At 46.4% G+C, this 17,625-nt stretch overlaps 1 protein-coding gene across 6 annotated transcripts in view; it reads left to right on the top strand.

Annotated features, from left to right (window-relative positions):
* The window catches only part of Tjp2 (tight junction protein 2), a 147,743-nt gene that overhangs the window by 66,282 nt on the left and 63,836 nt on the right, over window positions 1–17,625 (top strand). For 2 of the 6 annotated variants that reach the window (XM_021151538.3, XM_029472522.2), the window contains exon 1: window positions 2,463–2,614. The exons of the other annotated variants lie outside the window; for them this stretch is intronic. In XM_021151538.3, coding sequence (XP_021007197.1) covers window positions 2,555–2,614 — 60 coding nt within the window. In that variant the 5' untranslated portion in view covers window positions 2,463–2,554. Of the gene's footprint in view, window positions 1–2,462; window positions 2,615–17,625 lie in introns of those variants that run through there. 6 annotated transcript variants of the gene reach the window in all.

Consider the following 17,625-nt stretch of genomic DNA (forward strand, 5'->3'; position numbering starts at 1 on the left):
TTTATTTTACATCTGTGAGTACACTGTCACTCTTGCTGTCCTCAGACACACCAGAAGAGGGCATCGGATCCCATTACAGATGGTTATGAGCCACCATTTGGTTGCTGGGAATTGAACTCAGGACCTCTGGAAGAGCAGTCAGTGCTCTTAACCACTGAGCCATCTCTCCAGCACCCCAGATTAAATTCTTACCACTGCTTCCCAGACTTTAAGTGATATTATTGTCTTCCCAGACTACAACAGAGCGATCTATATAAAATACACCTGAATCCCACTTCGGTAAGGATGCTCAGCTCCTGCTGACCTGGGTCACTTCACATTGTCACACTCTCAGGAAAGGCTGGGGGCTGCCTTCTTTGTTTCTACACATTATTTTCACCAGGAAGACCTTTCCCTTTAATTTTGTCTCACATGTGCATCCTTATTAGCGAGCTATCTCTGGGAAGCTTTCCGTGAACCCAGTCCTTCCATATCAGTAGGGAAGCACTTCCATTTTCTCCTTGCTTGCTTACTTCGAGCTGTAATGGATTACCTGAGGCAGGAGAAAGGCTAGCCTGATCTACATAGTGATACCCTGCCTCGAAGGGGAGGGGAAATTCCAGGAGTAGGTTTGAGATATTGAATCACTATGAAATACATTGCTTCCCAGAAGAGTGCAGTTAATTTCGCTGTAATCTCAGCACTCCAAGACCTCAGGGAGGCAAATCTCTAGGTTGAGGGTGGCCTTTGCTACACAGCAAGAGCATTTCACACATTCCAGAGTTGTATGGCTTAAACTGCCATCACAAAGCCAGTGTAGCAACTGAATCGAGTTTTCAATCGTTGGTGGAATGCATCCATTCCGGTGTTGTGTCAGAAGAATTGGTATTATGGCGTCTAAATCTGTCATCATTTGTCACGATGGGAATATTCTTTATTTGTTCTGCCCAGTCCAGTCATTAGGCACATGTGACGGTCATCCCTGGAATTGTAGGTATTATGACTGAGAAACCGAAACGTTCATTGCCTCTAATGTTAGTCAACTGAAAGTGAAATGTAAATACAGGCAGGTGGCAAGGACTGCCCAACTTGGACAGCCCCACTCTAGGGAGGAAAAGGTACCCATTCAACAGGTGTAATTGTTGCATTCTGGACCTTTCCTCCTTTGTTGATGCTTTGTTGTCGTAATACGCCCCGTGAGAGTAAGGTGTGACCGACCGGTTCATAAATGCAGTCATTACCACTCTAAGGCACCACCACCTAATTTGGAGAACCATTTTTAAATAGGTGCTTAGATCAGGAGGAGAGCAACACAACGCGCCAGTCAGGAAGACCAGCTCCGCGTCCCTGTGGAAATTGGCGATAAAGTGGGAAATGTTACTCACAGCGCTTACTCAGAGGCGTGGACTTCCTACTCCAAAGGAGGCCAGCAGCAGCATAACGCTATGAGGGCAGCATCTGTAAGACTTGTTTTTCCACATATACTGCCAAACTTGTTCTGATTAGACCGGAAGTGAAGGCACTTTTCAGAGAGCCCGCCGGCATCTGGATCTTGTCACAGGGCTATCCAGACCTTTCTACCTTTTATCTTTCCATTGTGGATGAAGGCTAGGGGTTGCTCTCCAATTTAAGGGAAGAAAACCGGGGTGTGAGGGGTGCAACTCTTTCATTTCTAATCCCAAATCACGTATCAGTTTTGACTCTCAAAATACTCAACGTCCTTCTGTAATAGGACAGTTTATTTGAATCGCATGATTCTTGCACAAGGGGGACTCTGAATAAATCTTGGGGTATCAGCATTGTGACCTGTCTTTTATAAACAGGCGACGGAGAGGGATTTTTCAGTCTCTATTGGAGTTGCTGGTCATATGCCAAGGAGGTAACCTGGCCGGCATTGTCCTAAAAAGTCCCGCTTTACTATTTAATCCAAACACCTTTGAATCCTTGGAATCTGGGTCAGCAGTGGAGCTGCGAAATTTGGGGTGCAACACTTGTCTGGGCTGGCTAACTCCAAAGGAAACCTTCGTGCTTTCCCCGGTTGTTCTCTGGAAGAGAAGGCAAGCTCTGCCTGTGGGAATGCCCGCGATGCTCTTTAAAGAGTGTCCCTCCGGACCCGCCGCGCGACCTCCCGGGCATCCGCGGACGCGGGCCCTCCTCGCCGACGCGCAGAGCTTCCCCGGGCGCGCGCTCGGCTGGACCTGCTGGCTTCTAAGCGCGCGGCGGAGCGAACCATCCGGCCAGCGAGGCGGGGGTGCAGGCGGGACGCGAGAGCTCGGGAGCCTCCTGCCGCTCCAGGTCCTCCGCCGCCGGCCGGGAGTCAGAGTGCATGACGCTGCCTGCCTCGGGGCCTCGGGCGCGGCGCCGGCGAGCTCTCCCCCGGCGGCGGGGGTGGTAGCGGCCGTTGGAGTTTCCCCGGCCGGGCGGCCGGCGTGGGCGCAGCTAGGCGCGGGGCGGGCCGGCTGCGCCGCGGGAGGAGGGACAAAGGGGAGGCTCCCCGTGGTGGCGAACCGGGTCTGCCACTGCAGCTTGTAGCTCTGAGCCGCGGCGAGGAGGACGTGCGGGAAGCGCGCGCGAGATGCCGGTGCGGGGAGACCGCGGGTTCCCACCGCGGAGGGAGCTGTCGGGCTGGCAGCGCGTAAGTTTCCTCCCGGGCCGGGCGGCGAGCGGTTGCGTGGGAGCTGGTGCGTTCCGTGAAGCTCCCCACTATCCGCCGGCAACTCTTTGGGCTGTAGTTAGCAAGGGTCCTCCCGAAGGGGAGGATCGGGAGGATGGCGCTGATGACCTTTTGTAGTCACTTGGCTTTGAGATGAAATCGCAAGTAGGGGAAAGTGTGGAGTCCAGAGCCCTGGTGTTGGCTCCCAAGACTTTCTGTGCCTATGGTCACCAACTGGACTCCTGTGTATGTGTGTGTGCTCTTTCCAACTTAATGCAGAAGTTCTGAGCCATGTACCGAGAGAAACGGAGGAGTCTTTGGTACCCAAATCCTCACTTTCCTTTTCAGTCAGTCCTTTTCAGCCTCTGTGTTACAGCTTATTTTGCAGTAGGGAATGGAGATGGGGTTTTGGAAGAAGCCCCAGAAGGGAGTGATGAATGGTTTGTATTCTGGTAGTATCTTACCTGTCATCGGTCTCTTTTATTTTATGTCTCCATTTGTTAAGTTTCCGCTTTTACACAGCAGTTTATTTTAAGGTTTAAATAATCAGGGATTTCGACCTCAGGCCTTTTTCACATTCTTGAAATGTGAAGAACTTGGGAGGGAACCTGCCAGGACTCAGTAATGGAATACAGCCTTCCCCTCGATTTCAGTTGTAGTTCTGAGGCGAGTTGCTTCTCTGGCGACTGTCTGACCTGAGTAATGGTTGTGGCTTTCCTGAGGTTCCCAGGGAAGAGTCATCCCCTCCCAGAAACTGCCCTGCGCTGCGCACTCCCTGCTTCCACTTTGGAATCCCAGCAGAGGCAAAGACGCCTCCATAGCTTCCTCTGTGGTCTGTGTTTGCTATGCCCACAACCCTTTACAGAAAACAGGTCTATCCTGGGAAGAAGGTAGTTTTGGCTGACAATTTAGGAAGTAGTAATTGTATTTGTAATTTGTATTCGGTAATCCTGGTTAGGATAAGGATTATTAGCCAATCCAGTACGTTTTCTTGACTGATGCCGCTTCAGTGTGGGGAATGCAAAGGCAAGTGAAATGCGTTTGTTTCTCCCACAGTTTTGGAGGGAATGGGTGGCATCAATAGTGCCAGTTAGGAGTCTGGGCAGGGTGCTGTTCTTGGGAGAGATGAGAGAAGAGAGAGAGCGCTCTAGTCAAGGTAACTGTGGCTTTTGAGGTTTTTGTTCTTGTTTTCCCTCTACAGAGCTTCTTGCAAAGATTGAATAAAGAGAGGATTTTTCTTTTTTTTGAAATTCTGGTACAATCTGGTGTGTACCAGAATCACCCAACTTACTACCAGTTTGGTGAATGTGTTTGTGTGTGTGAGTGTTTCTGTGGGTGTGGGTGAGTGGTGCTGGGGATTGAACCCAGGACCTTAAGCATAGTTTTTTTGAGCTTTATCCCCAGTTGTAGCTTTCTAGTACCATTGAGCTACCATTTAATGAGCACCTACTTAGTGCTAGTCACCTCGAGGACTTGACTGAGTCCTGGATTGACTGGATCTCTGCTTGCAGGAGTCTAGTGCACACGAGTATGGCGGGCTGCTTTATTTAGATGGCTCTGGCTTTGGATGATCCCTGGCACTGAGGGAGAGATGTGTAATACAGATGCACACCCAGCTATTCAGAGATGCAACAAAGGGTGGGATTGTCTTCTCGGCATCCCTTCGGGGATTCTTTCAGGGAAGAAAGCATGTGAGCAGATACTTCCTCATGCAAGTCACCGTAGAGAATGGCTGGGAATGCATTTACCTCACGGTGCACTGGCAGAGAGTAGGTACCTAGGGACACAGTGGTCATGGGTCTCCAAAGTTAAGCACGAGAATCAAGTGAAGGATTTTGGGTTGATAAGGGAGGTGAGGTCTAGAAATCTAGAAGTGCCAGATAGTTGCCAACGAAAAGTCTGAGATGCGAAAAAGGTGGTACAACTCTCTTTGGAAGGCCTGGGATGGCATTGACCCAACCTTGGGAAGGAGAATCACAGAAACTCCTAATGTAGTAATTCGTGGTTCGGCTCTCCTAACAGTCCAGCGAGCTGCGTTCAGAGTAAAGGCCACTCCACTCCCAACACGGTAAAGGGTCCTCTTTTTGAGGTTTGCTTAGGACCAGTTTCATCTTTGTATCACCTTATGGGGAGTTCGTTTGAAGTGACTAATGCCTGAATTGGCTTCACTCTTGATCTGGTTCCTTGTGCATGGACAGCAGATCGCAGCTAACCAGTTATGTCCTGTGTGAGGACAGCAGATCGCTGCTAACCAGCTATGTCCCGTGTGAGTGGTGAGCACTTCTTGAATGTATCTGAGTGCTTGGGCGATGACAATGTCCCCTCCGTTAGCTTTCTTTTCACACAATTTTCCCCCCTCCTGAGGTTGTTTTTTAAAGGAGACAGATTCTTGAAAGTAGGTGTGAGGGGGGTTACTTTAGGTCACTGTAGCTCTGTGTACAAGAGTAGTTGTTTTAAAAGACATTTGATTAGGTTTTGGCTTGAGATGTGGTAGCCATAGGGCAGCAGTGGAATTGGGGAGGACCAATGATCACTCGACTTTCAACATCTCCCAAGATAACTCGCCATTAGGGAATTCCTTGCCTAATCCCTAAAACAAATTTCATTAAGCAGCCTGACCATATTAAAGCTTTATCTCAAATAAGAGCTGTCTCTCAATAAAATGCCTCATTGGTTATATATATCCTTAGCAACAATCAGGGATGCAAAAACTTGTGGCCCCAGTGACCTTGATGTTGTGAGATAAAGGTGTTTTGGGTTTGGGGCTATCTTGTGCATGTTTTCCCCAGGCTTGGGTGGAGGGGAGCTGAAGTATCCTGTTAGCCGGTCTATTGGGAGTCACTGGATTCCAAGCCCAAGATTCAGGGCCATAGACTGAGACACCCAACCTAATACCAGTTTGGTGAATTTAAGCACATCAGAGTTCATGGAAACTTGGTTTAAAAATAGAGAATGGGGGCTGAAGGGATGGCTCAGCGGTTAAGAGCACTAACTGCTCTTCCAGAGGTCCCTGAGTTCAATTCCCAGCAACCACATGGTGCCTCACAACCGTCTGTAATGGGATGCCATGCCTTCTTCTGGTGTGTCTGAAGAGAGTGACAGCGTACTCATATACATTAAATAAATAAATGAATAAATAAATAAATCTTAAAGAAAAAAAGAACAGAGAGCCATGTAGTGGCCAGTTAACCAGTACAGGAAATGTTGTGATGCCCCGTCCTCCTTTTTAGTAGCAGCTCTTACACCTGTGACATTCTAAGGAGGTGTTAGCTTTAACTGTTAAAAAGAACTATCTCGGTATCCAGTATCTGTTATTGTAATGGCTAGTGTTTATTTGGGAGGTACCTGAGAAAGCAGACCGTAGGCTTGCAGGGTTTTTGTGTAATGCTGAACTGTGAGTTGGAGTTCTCTTTCTTTCCACTTGATTTAGACTTGTGCTTCTAAGAATTTGGCAACTGCACTCATTTCCTAAGCACCGGGAGGTCATTGTGTGCTTGGGCCATGGTGTTGCTGATCAGAAGTGTGATGGGCAAGAACCCTGATACTGGGCTGCACCACCGCTCTCTGTCCTGGTGGTGTTTTTGTTTTTGTTTTTGTTTCTGTTTTTGTTTTTATGACAGGTGCCTATTATCTTGGCCATTATCCCCAAGCCTCTCAGAAAACACACTAAGGACTTTTGACACCCCAAATACTTAGCCATTTGATTTTTTTTTTCCCGGAGTATTTTCTCAGTTGTGGTTCATAAAAACTTGCAGTACAAAAGATTTTTAAAAATGTAATTAATTAGTTTTATTTCTATGCTGCTTTGTTTGCATGGAAGTCTATATATTGCTTGTGTGTTTGCTACCAGAAGTGGGGATTGGATTTCCTGGGACTATAGTTCCAGATGGTTTTACGAGTAGCCATCTTGGGGCTGGGTCCTCTTCAAGAGCAGCAAGTGCTTTTAATGTTTGAGCCACTTCTTCAGCCCCATTTTTGTTTTGCTTTTGTTTTTCCAAGACAGGGTTTCTCTGTGTAGCCCCGGCTGTCCTAGAACTCCATAGACCAGGCTGGTCTTGAACTCAGAGATCTGCCTGCCTTTGTTTCCAGAGTGCTGGGATTAAAGGTGTGTACCACCTTTAATTTAGATAATTTAATTAATAAGTTAATTTAAATAATGAAACAGTAATAATGAAGTAATCCAGCCACTTGTGGCAGCATATGCCTTTAATCCTACCACTCCTGGAGGGACAAGTTTTGCAGATCTCTGTGAGTTCTAGGCTAGCCTGGGCAACATAATAAGATCCTCTCTCAAAATAAACACAAACAGAAAACCAAAACCACCACCACCACCTCCAAGACTAATCCAATAATTCTCTTCGACAGGAATTAAATTCTATCTTTTTTATTAGCTTCTTGGATGGGACATATTCTGTTTTTCAGTTCTTTTGTTTTTTTTTTTTTTGTTTTTTTTTGTTTTGTTTTGAGACAGGGTTTCTCTGTATAGCCTTGGCTGTCCAGGAACTTACTTTGTAGACCAGGCTGGCCTCGAACTGAGAAATCCGCCTGCCTCTGTGTGCACCACCACGCCCGGCCTGTTTTTCAGTTCTTATACATTAATATCTAGTGAGGAGAGGAAGACAAAGCCAGTCAGCAACTTTATTTGAAGGTTGGGTAGCTTAGGATGAAACAAAAATAAATGTGAAGTAAAACCGCAGTAAGATTTGTGACCTTTTCATGGTAAGTCAGTAGTAGACTGTACAGATTGAAAGCGTGAAGGCTATTGCTCTCTGAGCCTTGGGTGTCACTGTGTAAAGCACATGTGACTTGGTTCAGGAGAACTCTGGAGTCTATACCTTCCCAACCCCACCATACCTTCAAGACCAGCTCACGCAGAGACGTCCTGGGAGAGCAGAAGTGTTGAGCACATGGCCTCTGTCTTGAGCCTGTGGACAACCCCCCCCCCCCACCCCCATTTCTGCAATTCTTCTGACTGTGTTTGCCCATGGTGTGTCTGTGGGGCTCTTTTAAATCTGGCTGGATTCCCTTCCTTTTTCTGCTTTCTCCAAGTAGGTGATACATCGAAACGTTGCATGGCCAAATGCTGTTCATTCTTTTGTGATAAAGTGGCGTGGCGGGGAGGAGGTACTCCCGCCCTTCCAGGGAATAGCACTTTGTTTTCAAGTGGGGCCTGAAGAATGCAGATCACCAAATAGCTTGCCACGCGAAAAGGCTTTAACTTCTCAGGGTCTTTACAAAATGTGTTGTACGGCGGGATTCTTGGTTTTCGTTAATGAATTAGCTTCATGGTGCTGAGGATGGAACCTATTTATATACTTCTGGTGCATACATGGAGCTGTAAAGGGGGCTCTGATAAGGATGCCGTAGGAACTGCAAAGTTTGAGGTAGAAAACAACCCCTTGCTTTGACTTCAGAAGGACAGTTGAGGTGCACGCTGATGTGAATGAAAAGGAAGAGGAGACACTCTGAATCATAGGCGTTCTCTAGTTGTGTGTGCCTGTGGCGCCATTTGTGAGGTGTCCTAAGCCTCTGGCTAGTGACTTGTATTTAGTCATTTCATAGCAGGACATGCTATTTGTTGAGTGCGCCTGGCAGATGGTTACAGTTGGGTCTTTAACACGATACAGGCTGCCATCCATCCACAGTAGAGTATACTTTGTAATGTGCTTATTTAAACTTAGACTAATGTTTTAGTCTGACTAGACTTTGATGGGTGTGGCTTTTATGTTTCTCCTCCTCCTGTTCTGTGTGAGGAGTAAATATAGTAATGGGGAAAATGTAATCTTGACACATCTCTGAATGAACACCTCCCATCCCCTTTGTTGCTTCAGGAAGCTGGGGGTGGAACCCAGGGCCTGGAATATCCTAAGTACCTGCTGTGCCAGGTACTCATTAGAGTTAAAATTATTTTATTATATGCCTGCACTTATATTGCACAACAATGGGTACCTGTTGTCCCTTGGAGGCCAGAAGGGGCTTGGCAGATCCTCTGGGTCTGGGCTTACAGGTGATTGTGAGCAGAGAATGAAGTTCTGGGAATCAAACCCTGGTCTTTGGCAAGAACAACTAGTGCTTTTAACTGCTGAGACACCTGTCCAGACCAGGTTTGTAGCTTTTCTTGGTGGTAACAGTTTTTAGACTGTACACCAGTCTCAAAGTCCAGTTACATTTTTGCCACCCTAACAAAGGAAAACTTGGATCTTGATACAGAAACTTTAGGTCCTTGAGTTGAAGGTAAGGCAAGCCAGGTGTTGTGTGAGTTAATTTTTTACGGGGTGGACAAAACACTCGAACCCATGATACACCCAATTTTTAGTGGTAAGGATACCACCAAAGTCCAGGTTGGCAATCCAGTGAGTGAATTCAGGAATATAAATGATCCCATATGGATGTGCACAAATCACCCCAGAATAACTGTATCACCAAAGTTCACCCCGGCATGGGTGACAGCTCACAAAGGCTGGGAACCTGGACCACCCTGGACAGCCTGCAGGCAGCTCAGCAGATTGGAGGGTCCTTTGCAGCTTCAGCTGGCAGAAATGTTTTCCAAGCAGGTCTTTTTGCTTGAGTCTTCTTCCCCGCAGGTGTGTGTGTGTGTGTGTGTGTGTGTGTGTATGTGTGTGTTTACCTCCCTGCCTAAGGAGCTCCCCTGCAGGACGGAATGTTTTTAAGGTCTAATGCTTTCTAGTAGTATTTGTTCCTTCTAGGGCTTGGAGCTTCTAGGGCCTTTGTTCTCAGGAGGAAGGAAAAAGAAATTTGTCAGCCGGCCTCATTGCTTTAATGTCCGACTATAGCAATTTGTTTACATGATCCGAGAGCTGATCCTACCCACTTGGCTCAAGTTCAGTTTCTTCTTTTTGCCTTACAAGGATAGCAGGCGCACCTGAGAACCTGGGTGGGTGGGGTTTCACCCAGGAGAGTCATCCCTGTAGCTCGAGACAACACCGTCACCGGCCACTCTCAGTCTCCCGAGGATTCAGCCAGTAGAATGATGAGATTACTGAGGGAGGTTCTAGCAAAACTAAAGGACTTCCTGGTGAGCTCAGTTTCCGAGGAGCAGGCTTCTTCCTCTTTAGTCCTCTTCAGTGAGGAGTCAGCTGCTCCGCGGTGTGGGATTGGCTGGTGTACACCTGCCCCTGTTTCCTCCGGCCACTGCATACCGCCAGTCACTGCCCATTAGCTGTGAGCCCTGCCCTTGTGTGAGTCAGAGTGGTAGGCACAAGGGCTCTCGGGGCAGGGCATCAGACGTAGTCACTGTGTACTTATCAGATTGACTCGATTTGGGAAGGCATGAGCTAGCATGACTCAGACTAGTGGTGAACTTAATTGAGAGAATTCCTCGTATTTCTGTAGCGAATGGATGACAGTTGATGAACTAAAAATAAAAAGTCTTAACCAAAAAAGTGTAAAATTGCTTCTGGACCTCTCTGTGTGCTGTTGTTGAGATGGGGCTGTGTTTAGCTCAGGTTGGTCTCTATTAAAATTGTTACTGTATTGCAGAACTTAGGCCCAGAAGCAGCAGAAACTGCAGCGCTAATTAACTGGCCACTTTGAGTTGCAGACCTCAACTTAGACAGATGGCTAATAAAGTCATCTGTGGCCCCTAACTTCCTGGGGGCTCTCAGTGCTTGAGTGTAAAGCTTAGAGGACATTCTAAGGAGTTTGGAGCAAGATACTCCAAATTACTTGCTCTTTCAGCTATATGTGTGTGTGTGTGTTATTTTCTTATTTTTTTTTCTTTTAAAAAGACATCTATTGGATTCTTTCAGAAAGACGTTTTAAAAAGACATACTGTTTAAAGGCAAAAGTCCCAGGGTGCCTGGTAGTTGCTTAGCTCACAGAGCAGTGGAAAGATCTGTTATTAAGTTGCAGCTTGAATAATGTACTAGCCAGAGCCACGGGACTCTCTTCCCTCAAGCCAGTAGCGTCTGTCTTCTCCTCCCTTTTCCAGATTTTATTTTAATTTTTTCTGAAATTATTTTTTTCTCTATATGTATGGTGTTTTGCCGTTTTGTATGTCTGTGTACTCTGTGGTTGTTTGTGCCTTATACTCTCAGAGGCCAGACAAGAATCTCACATCCCTAGAGCCGGAGCTAGAGACTTCCTTTTTCCTCCATGTGTATATTAGGTCTGGCTGTGTGTCCTGGAGCTCACTATGTAGACTAGGTGAGATCCTCCTGACTGGGATTAAAGATGTGTACCACCATGCCCAGTTTATAGACGCAGACTTGTTCAAAGGAAAAGTGTGGGCTTAGCACAAAGGAGATGTATTTGCTCTGGAGGGACAGAGGTCAGGGATAAGGGATGAGACAGGAGCTAGAGGAAGAGGGAGAACAAAGAGGAAAGAAAGAAGAGGGGTATTTGTCTTGGAATGGGATAAAGGGCTGCCTCTGAATGGAGAGGGGACAGGCAAATGATGGTTTATAAAGGTGAAATGGGAAACCCTGTGCTAAGATGAAGTGTTTAATTTTAATTGTGCATGTTAATTAGGTGCCTGAAGGGAGCTTTTGATTGCTAGACTTTACAGCTGGACCTTGGTAGTCAGTTTCTGGAATAGGAATTAGCAATAAGGAAATAGACCATGGGGGGGGGTTAGCCTTTGGAATGGATAACAGTTTTGTGTGTTTGTTTGTTTTTGTTGTTATTTTTAAGAGAGGCAGAGGGAATGGGGGAGAAGGGCCAGGTCTGCTAGAGTCATGCTCGCCAACTCAAGGTAGCCAGAGTCCCTTCAGTTGTGAGCTGCCCTGTGGGTCCTAGAAAATGAACCCAGGTTCTCTGTAAGAGCAGCAAGTGCTCTTATCCACTGGGGAGTCTTTCTAACCCTTATTATTTAAAAAATAAGTTTGGTTTATTTTTAATGTGTATGTGTACACACACATATCCCGGGAGGCCTGTAGAGGATATCAGATTCCCTGGAGCTGGGCTTACAGGCAATTGTGAGCCCCCTGATGGGGTGTTGGGGACTGAATTCAGAAGAAGAGGAAGCACGCTGAAGCACCCCCTGGACTGGAGTTCTAAGCATTTGTGAGCTGCCTGCTGTGGCTCCTGGGAACGGAAGGAGAGTCCTCTAAAAGAGCAGTAAGCTTTGCTTCCTCCAGCCCCACTCCAGCTTTCTTGGAGGGCTTCTTGTGAATCCATTTTCATTCTTTTCTCTACCTTTTCCAGGCAAAGCTGCTTTTGGGGGAGGGTGGGGTCCCCTGGGAGGGGGAAGCCTCCCACACACCCTTGTCTTTTGCCATAGACTTTCCCCCCAGGGTGAACTTTTGCTGGGATGAGCACAGAAGGGGCCCCAAGCTGCAGTTGGGAGCCTCTTCTGGCTCCCCTTCCAGCCAGGCTAGAAACCAGACTTCTGATTGATGGTTGTGAGAGGAACTTCCTCATTCACTCATGGACTCCTGTGAAAGTGCTTGCTCTCTGTCCCTTCAGCTGGAGTCCAGCACTTCTGAGCATGTCCTCCGGGAAGGCACTTCTCCAGCCTCAGGCTGCTCTGGTTAGTGTCTGGGTGAGTTTTAAGAGGGGAGAGAGATTTGTGGCATCTGAGACACTCCCTGAAATTTCCCAGGTATGAAACTGAAAACGTTTGTTTCTTTCCTCCTAGTGTTATTGTTACCGGGGCAAATCAGGCTGCCGGAGACTCTTGGAAAGTAAGAGGCCCCCAGGTGGTCCAGAGTTGCATATGGCCTGTGTCAGGATTTATTTTCTTTCCTTTTTGGGCTGCTGGGAAAAACTCAGGCCAGGCCTCTGTTCCTGTTAGGCAAGCGTTCTACCTCAGAGCTACAGCCCTAAGCGAAGCCTATGTGTTTGTTTTTTCTAAGATAGAGTTTCCTGTGTAGCTTTGGCTGTTCTGTAGACCACGAACTCAGAGATCTGCCTGCCTCTGCTTCCAGAGTGCTGGGATTAAAGGCAACCTGGCCTAAAGTGAAGGTTTTAATCTAAAGTCTGGGAGGTGTATTAGTTGGATACCCTGCTCAAATGCCCAGTTTGGCAGCTGACTCTAGGAGGGAGTGGTTGGGAAGGGAAAGAAAGACACTCTGAGCTTTCTTAAGAACTGGAGTTTAAAACAGTTTGTCTGGAATGTTTCCATACAGAAAGAATTTACCAAAGCAATAGAAGGATCCAGGAAAGAGAGTCTACAGTTCCAGTCTACAGAGTCATTATCAAACATTTTCTAGATTGCCATGTTTATGGTATTTGGTGAAGTATTTATATATAGATTAGTGTTTACTTTTCAAATAAAAGGCTTAATTTTTTTTTTTTTGGATTTGGTGCTAAAAGTAAGGGTATTTTATTGTGGTAAAGTATAATATTAAATTTAATATTTTAAATATATGACTCAGTTAGTACTTGTTCTGTGTTGTGCCATCTAGTCACAGGCTTCCAGGAAGTCAGTGGTGTGGTTACCATTTGGATAGAAAGGTGGACACTTTGTATCACCGTCAAACTGGCCCCACCAAGAGAACCTTATTTAATTCCCCTCTCCGGGAACAGTTTTGTTTGACATGAAGATGTCAGTGTTTATGGCTTCCTTCTTTCCCGGGAATCACCATGACATGTCTGTGTTGTTGTGTGAGACTCACTAATTCTTTTGTTGCTTAGTAACATTCCATAAGTGTGCATGTGCATGTTCAACTTCATTCCACGTGTGCATATACAAGCGATGTAATTCCATGTGTGTGCACACTCAGCGTCATTCCATGTATATACATTCAGCGTCTTCCCATGTGTGTGCACACTCATCACTCCATGTGTATTCACATTCAGCATTTTATTCTTTTGATGGATTTTTTTTAAAGTTGATATTATGAATAAAGCTCTTTAAAAAAAATTCATGCACATCATTTTGGGCACTCATACATATCTTTCAGGTGTGAATTCCAAGTATTAGAATCCTTGTGTTTTGAACTATGGATGATTGTGTCAATCTGTAACTCTGACGTCCCATAGACCTGACCATGAATTATTTTATCTTGTTGCTTCTTTCCCTGATCTTAAGCAGTTTACTATTTATCATGTCCAGTCTTTGTGTCTGTAAACCAGGCATTAAATGCAGAGCCTATTGATCAGGCTTTAGTCAGGAGAAAAAAAAAATATATATATATATATCTGTATGTGTGTGTGTGTATGTATATCTATATCTATCTATCTATCTATCTATCTATCTATCTATCTATCTATCTATCTATAGGTTATTTCTAGGAAAGAGAAACTAATACAGAATATTGGCATTCCCAGTTCCCCAAACAATTGAAGGCTGCTGGCATAAAAACCAGGGTTTCATCACCAGCATTCATATTTGCCCCACAGACTCCGGTTGTACAAGGCTCCTGAGACCCTTCCTCAGCCTTGGTGGTCCTGAGGCTGGTGAGGGGAAGGGAAGTGGGGGATCCATTTGCTGCTGCTGGTGAAGGAAGGAGGAACACTGAAGGCTTCTGCTTTCTTTCATGCGTTCAGATCATCCATGTGGACTTCCTGGCCCGGGGTTCTTCACCCAGAGATCTGGAGGTGTCTGGCCTCTGCTAAAAGAGCTCTCTGTGCTAGAAAGGCCTGGGTGCCTCTTGGGATTGCTCTGAGGTACTCAGTAGTCAGTGGAAGTGGCTGTCATTTCTTATTTTCTTCTTCATTTCAGGGAGTACTAGACTTTCTGGTTGCACACTCCCAAGGCTGTCCTTTGACTTTATAGTCGGTCACCTGATACAGCCCAGGTGACTGGTAACAGCTACCTTCTCCATAAGGTATCCTACCGTCGGAAGGGCCTACATCCTGAGGTTTAGCTCTGTTTCCTGCTTCCCATCACACTATATTGCTTGTCTAGACTGGTCTCAAATTTTGTTAGGAACCACAGGCATGTGCCACCATTTCTGGCTCAGCTATAGGAGGAATAAGCTTGCAGAGTTACACTCAAAGGCCAAAGGGTGTTGCTTACTGGCGGAACACCTGCCTAGCGTGGTCTAGGCCCTGGATTCATTCCCCAGAAATGGGAAGAAAAAAAAAAAAAAAAGAAAACCAGATAGCCGTGGTATCAGTCTTGTAATATCAGCACTTGGGAAAGCTAAAACGGGAGAATTAAGAGCTTGAGGCTAGCCTGGGCTACCTAGCAATTTTAGGCTATCAAGCGAGACCAAAGAAATAATGATTTTCAAGTTTACAAGTTAATGAATAGAAGATGGCTTAATTCCGTTAACTTAATTCTTTGATGAGTTACTTATCAACCCCAGTGAGTACGTTGTCTTAGACATCCTTCTCATTTGATTGTACTGCTTCTCCAAGAAACAGGAAGCACTATGCGGAGAGTAGACTTGTAAGTGACTGCACTGGGAAGCGCAGGACAGGTGACTGAGCTCCTACCCTGGAGTAGCTGGAGCTGCCTATTTGCAGAGCTTGTGTGGATTTGAAAGTACCAGAGATATATTCACAGAATCCCATTTTATCCCCCTCCCAACCCCCCAACTCCAGACTTGGAGTCAGCCAGAGCTCACAATAGATGTGCAAACAGTTTACAGTGCCTGAGACAATGAACAAAGGGTCCCACTGTGGGAGCTTAGAAAATGGAGCTGCAGGGAAACTTCTGGGGAGTGACCTAATTCACTCCCTCAGCACCCTCCCGGTGCTGGAGCTTAAATATGTGTGTATGTGTGTGTGTGTGTGTATGTGTGTGTTTTATTTTTTGCTGGGGATGAGACCCAAGGCCTCATGCATGCTAGGGAAACATTTCATTGCTGAGTTCCACTTCTAGCTCCCTGTGTATACACATGAATATGTATTCATTCATATTCTCTCTCTCTCTCTCTCCCCCTAGATATCTATAAATACTTAGGCTTAGTGTTATAACTTGAAGCGGGATCTGTCCTGTTGCTTTATATATATTTTTGTATAGTACAGTATTTATTTTTATCTTTATTTATTTATTTTAAGTCAAGTTCTGGAGTTGACTGGTCTTTGCCGCACAAAAGTCAGGGACTTCCGAAAGGCAGCTGACAGTCTCCTCCTCAGCCCCTGCAACTTGCTCTCTGGCCGGAACGAGGCATCTGCTGTTCGAAGATAAATTTCTCACTGGGCTTTTCTGCTGAAAAAGATGGTCAAACAGAACTGGGTTAAAAATAAATTTAGCTTGGGCATTGCCAAGTTTCTAAGTGTCGTGTTTGTGATTGACTTCTAAGGCAAACACAGGAGGTCATGCTTGCGGTCCACACTCTTGGCAGAGAGGACTCTCTTGTCATCTGGGTAGCACCAGGCACGCCCCTCTGGCCTCTGAATAGGAAAGAGCAAAGAACATCCATCTAGTGTGGGTTCAGACCCTCACTAAACAGACTTGAGCTGGAGAGGTAGGGTGGAGATGACTTGTTAATTATTAAATGCATTAGCAGTGGGGGTCTCCTCAGCTCTAAATCACTGCTGCACTGTCCCCCGCATCATCTGGAGTGTAATTTGAAGACTTCAATGTCAGGGCTGGTTCAGTTGGATCCTGTCCTGGCAATGAACTGTCCTAAGGACACAGCGGTAGCACATCCCTCCCGACAGTTCCCAGCCGTAAGCCTTCGGCTTCATTCTTAGGATAGTGATTTATGGATTGACGTGTTATACGCTGGGAAGCTGACATCCCTGTCTGTCCCTGGTCTCGATTGTTCCCACCTGGCTACTATCATTCATGGTGTAAACAGCAGAGGCCCTTTGATTGTGGGGAAGTTGACTATAACTTGCTCTTTGAAATGGTGGGATTACAAAAATGTCCTCAAAAATAGAAACCCAAGTATCCTTTGAAATGCCTAAGTATAGGTATATGTACCAACATGTGTCCAGAAGTCTGTGCACACAAGTCAGAAGAGGGTGTTGGATCCCCTGGAACTGAAGATACAGGTGGTTGTGGGCAGCCATGTGGGTGTTGAGCACTGAACCTAAGTCCTTTGTAAGAGCAGCCAATGCTCTTAACTAATGGGCCACCTCTCCAGCCCATCCTTCTAGTCCCAGTGCTGGGGGTTTTAAATGAGGGTCTGAACCACACTGGATCTACATAATCCTATCGGAGGAGGCTTGCTGTTATATTAGGAAGGATCGTGTGGGGAGGTGGGCAGACTTGCATCTTTGCAGTCCTAGGGCAGACGGAGCATCGTTCCTGCTTGGGAATGAAGGAATATGAAAGGAAGAGAAAGGAGAACCTGCATCCTAAGGACTGGGACTTCTTGCTTGCCTCCCTGCTCCTCCCTACTCTCCTGCCTCAGTGTCTCTTTGCTTCTGTCTTTCAGATTAACAAATAAAAAGGTGTGTTTATGGCATACATATGTTTCTGTATATAAATATGTACACACAGGCATACATATGTGTGAATATGTATGTATATATGATTATGGCCGGGATGCAGGTCAGTGCCCTCCCCGCACATCCCCCCACCCTGAGAGGCCCCTTGCAGAAGACATCTTTGGAGTGACAAGTCTAGGATGCTCCTGAGTGAAGCTTGCAGACAGCTCGGAGTCCATGTCCTGGTTTTCACTGATGCTGCGGTGTTCACTGGGGACAGGTTCATTTCAGCTCAGCTTCCAAGCCTTGGACAGAGCTCTGAATGAGATGCCTCGTCAGATACCCACAGGACAGGGTGAGGTGCCGCTCTCGCCTAGTGCTCTCACACTGCGTTTGGTTGCGTGTTTTTTTCTGGGGGAAGCTGGGGCAGGAGGTCTCAGGGTCATGGTAGGCCCTGGGTATAAAGCTCACTGAACTTTTCTGGACAGTTGGGAAGGAGGCGTTGTATTCATTTTATAAGCTAGGCGACCAGGGCTCAGAAACAGTGAGCGCTTACTTGATGTACGTTCCGGGGAAGAAATGTGAGCCCAGGTCCATTTGAAACCTGCAGGTAACCCTGATTCCGCCAGCTTCTGTGTCTTTCCTCAGACTGGAAGCGAGCAGGAGGAGGAGGCCTTCTAGCACGTTGAGCCTTCAGCCCAGGGCACCTGTGAATGCAGCCTATAAATTGTAAACATATTTAATGCAGGTCCCCTTCCTCC

This window comes from Mus caroli, unplaced genomic scaffold (genome assembly GCF_978045245.1).
Source record: "Mus caroli unplaced genomic scaffold, Mus_caroli_1 scaffold_20, whole genome shotgun sequence".
NCBI classification, from domain to species: Eukaryota; Metazoa; Chordata; class Mammalia; order Rodentia; family Muridae; genus Mus; species Mus caroli.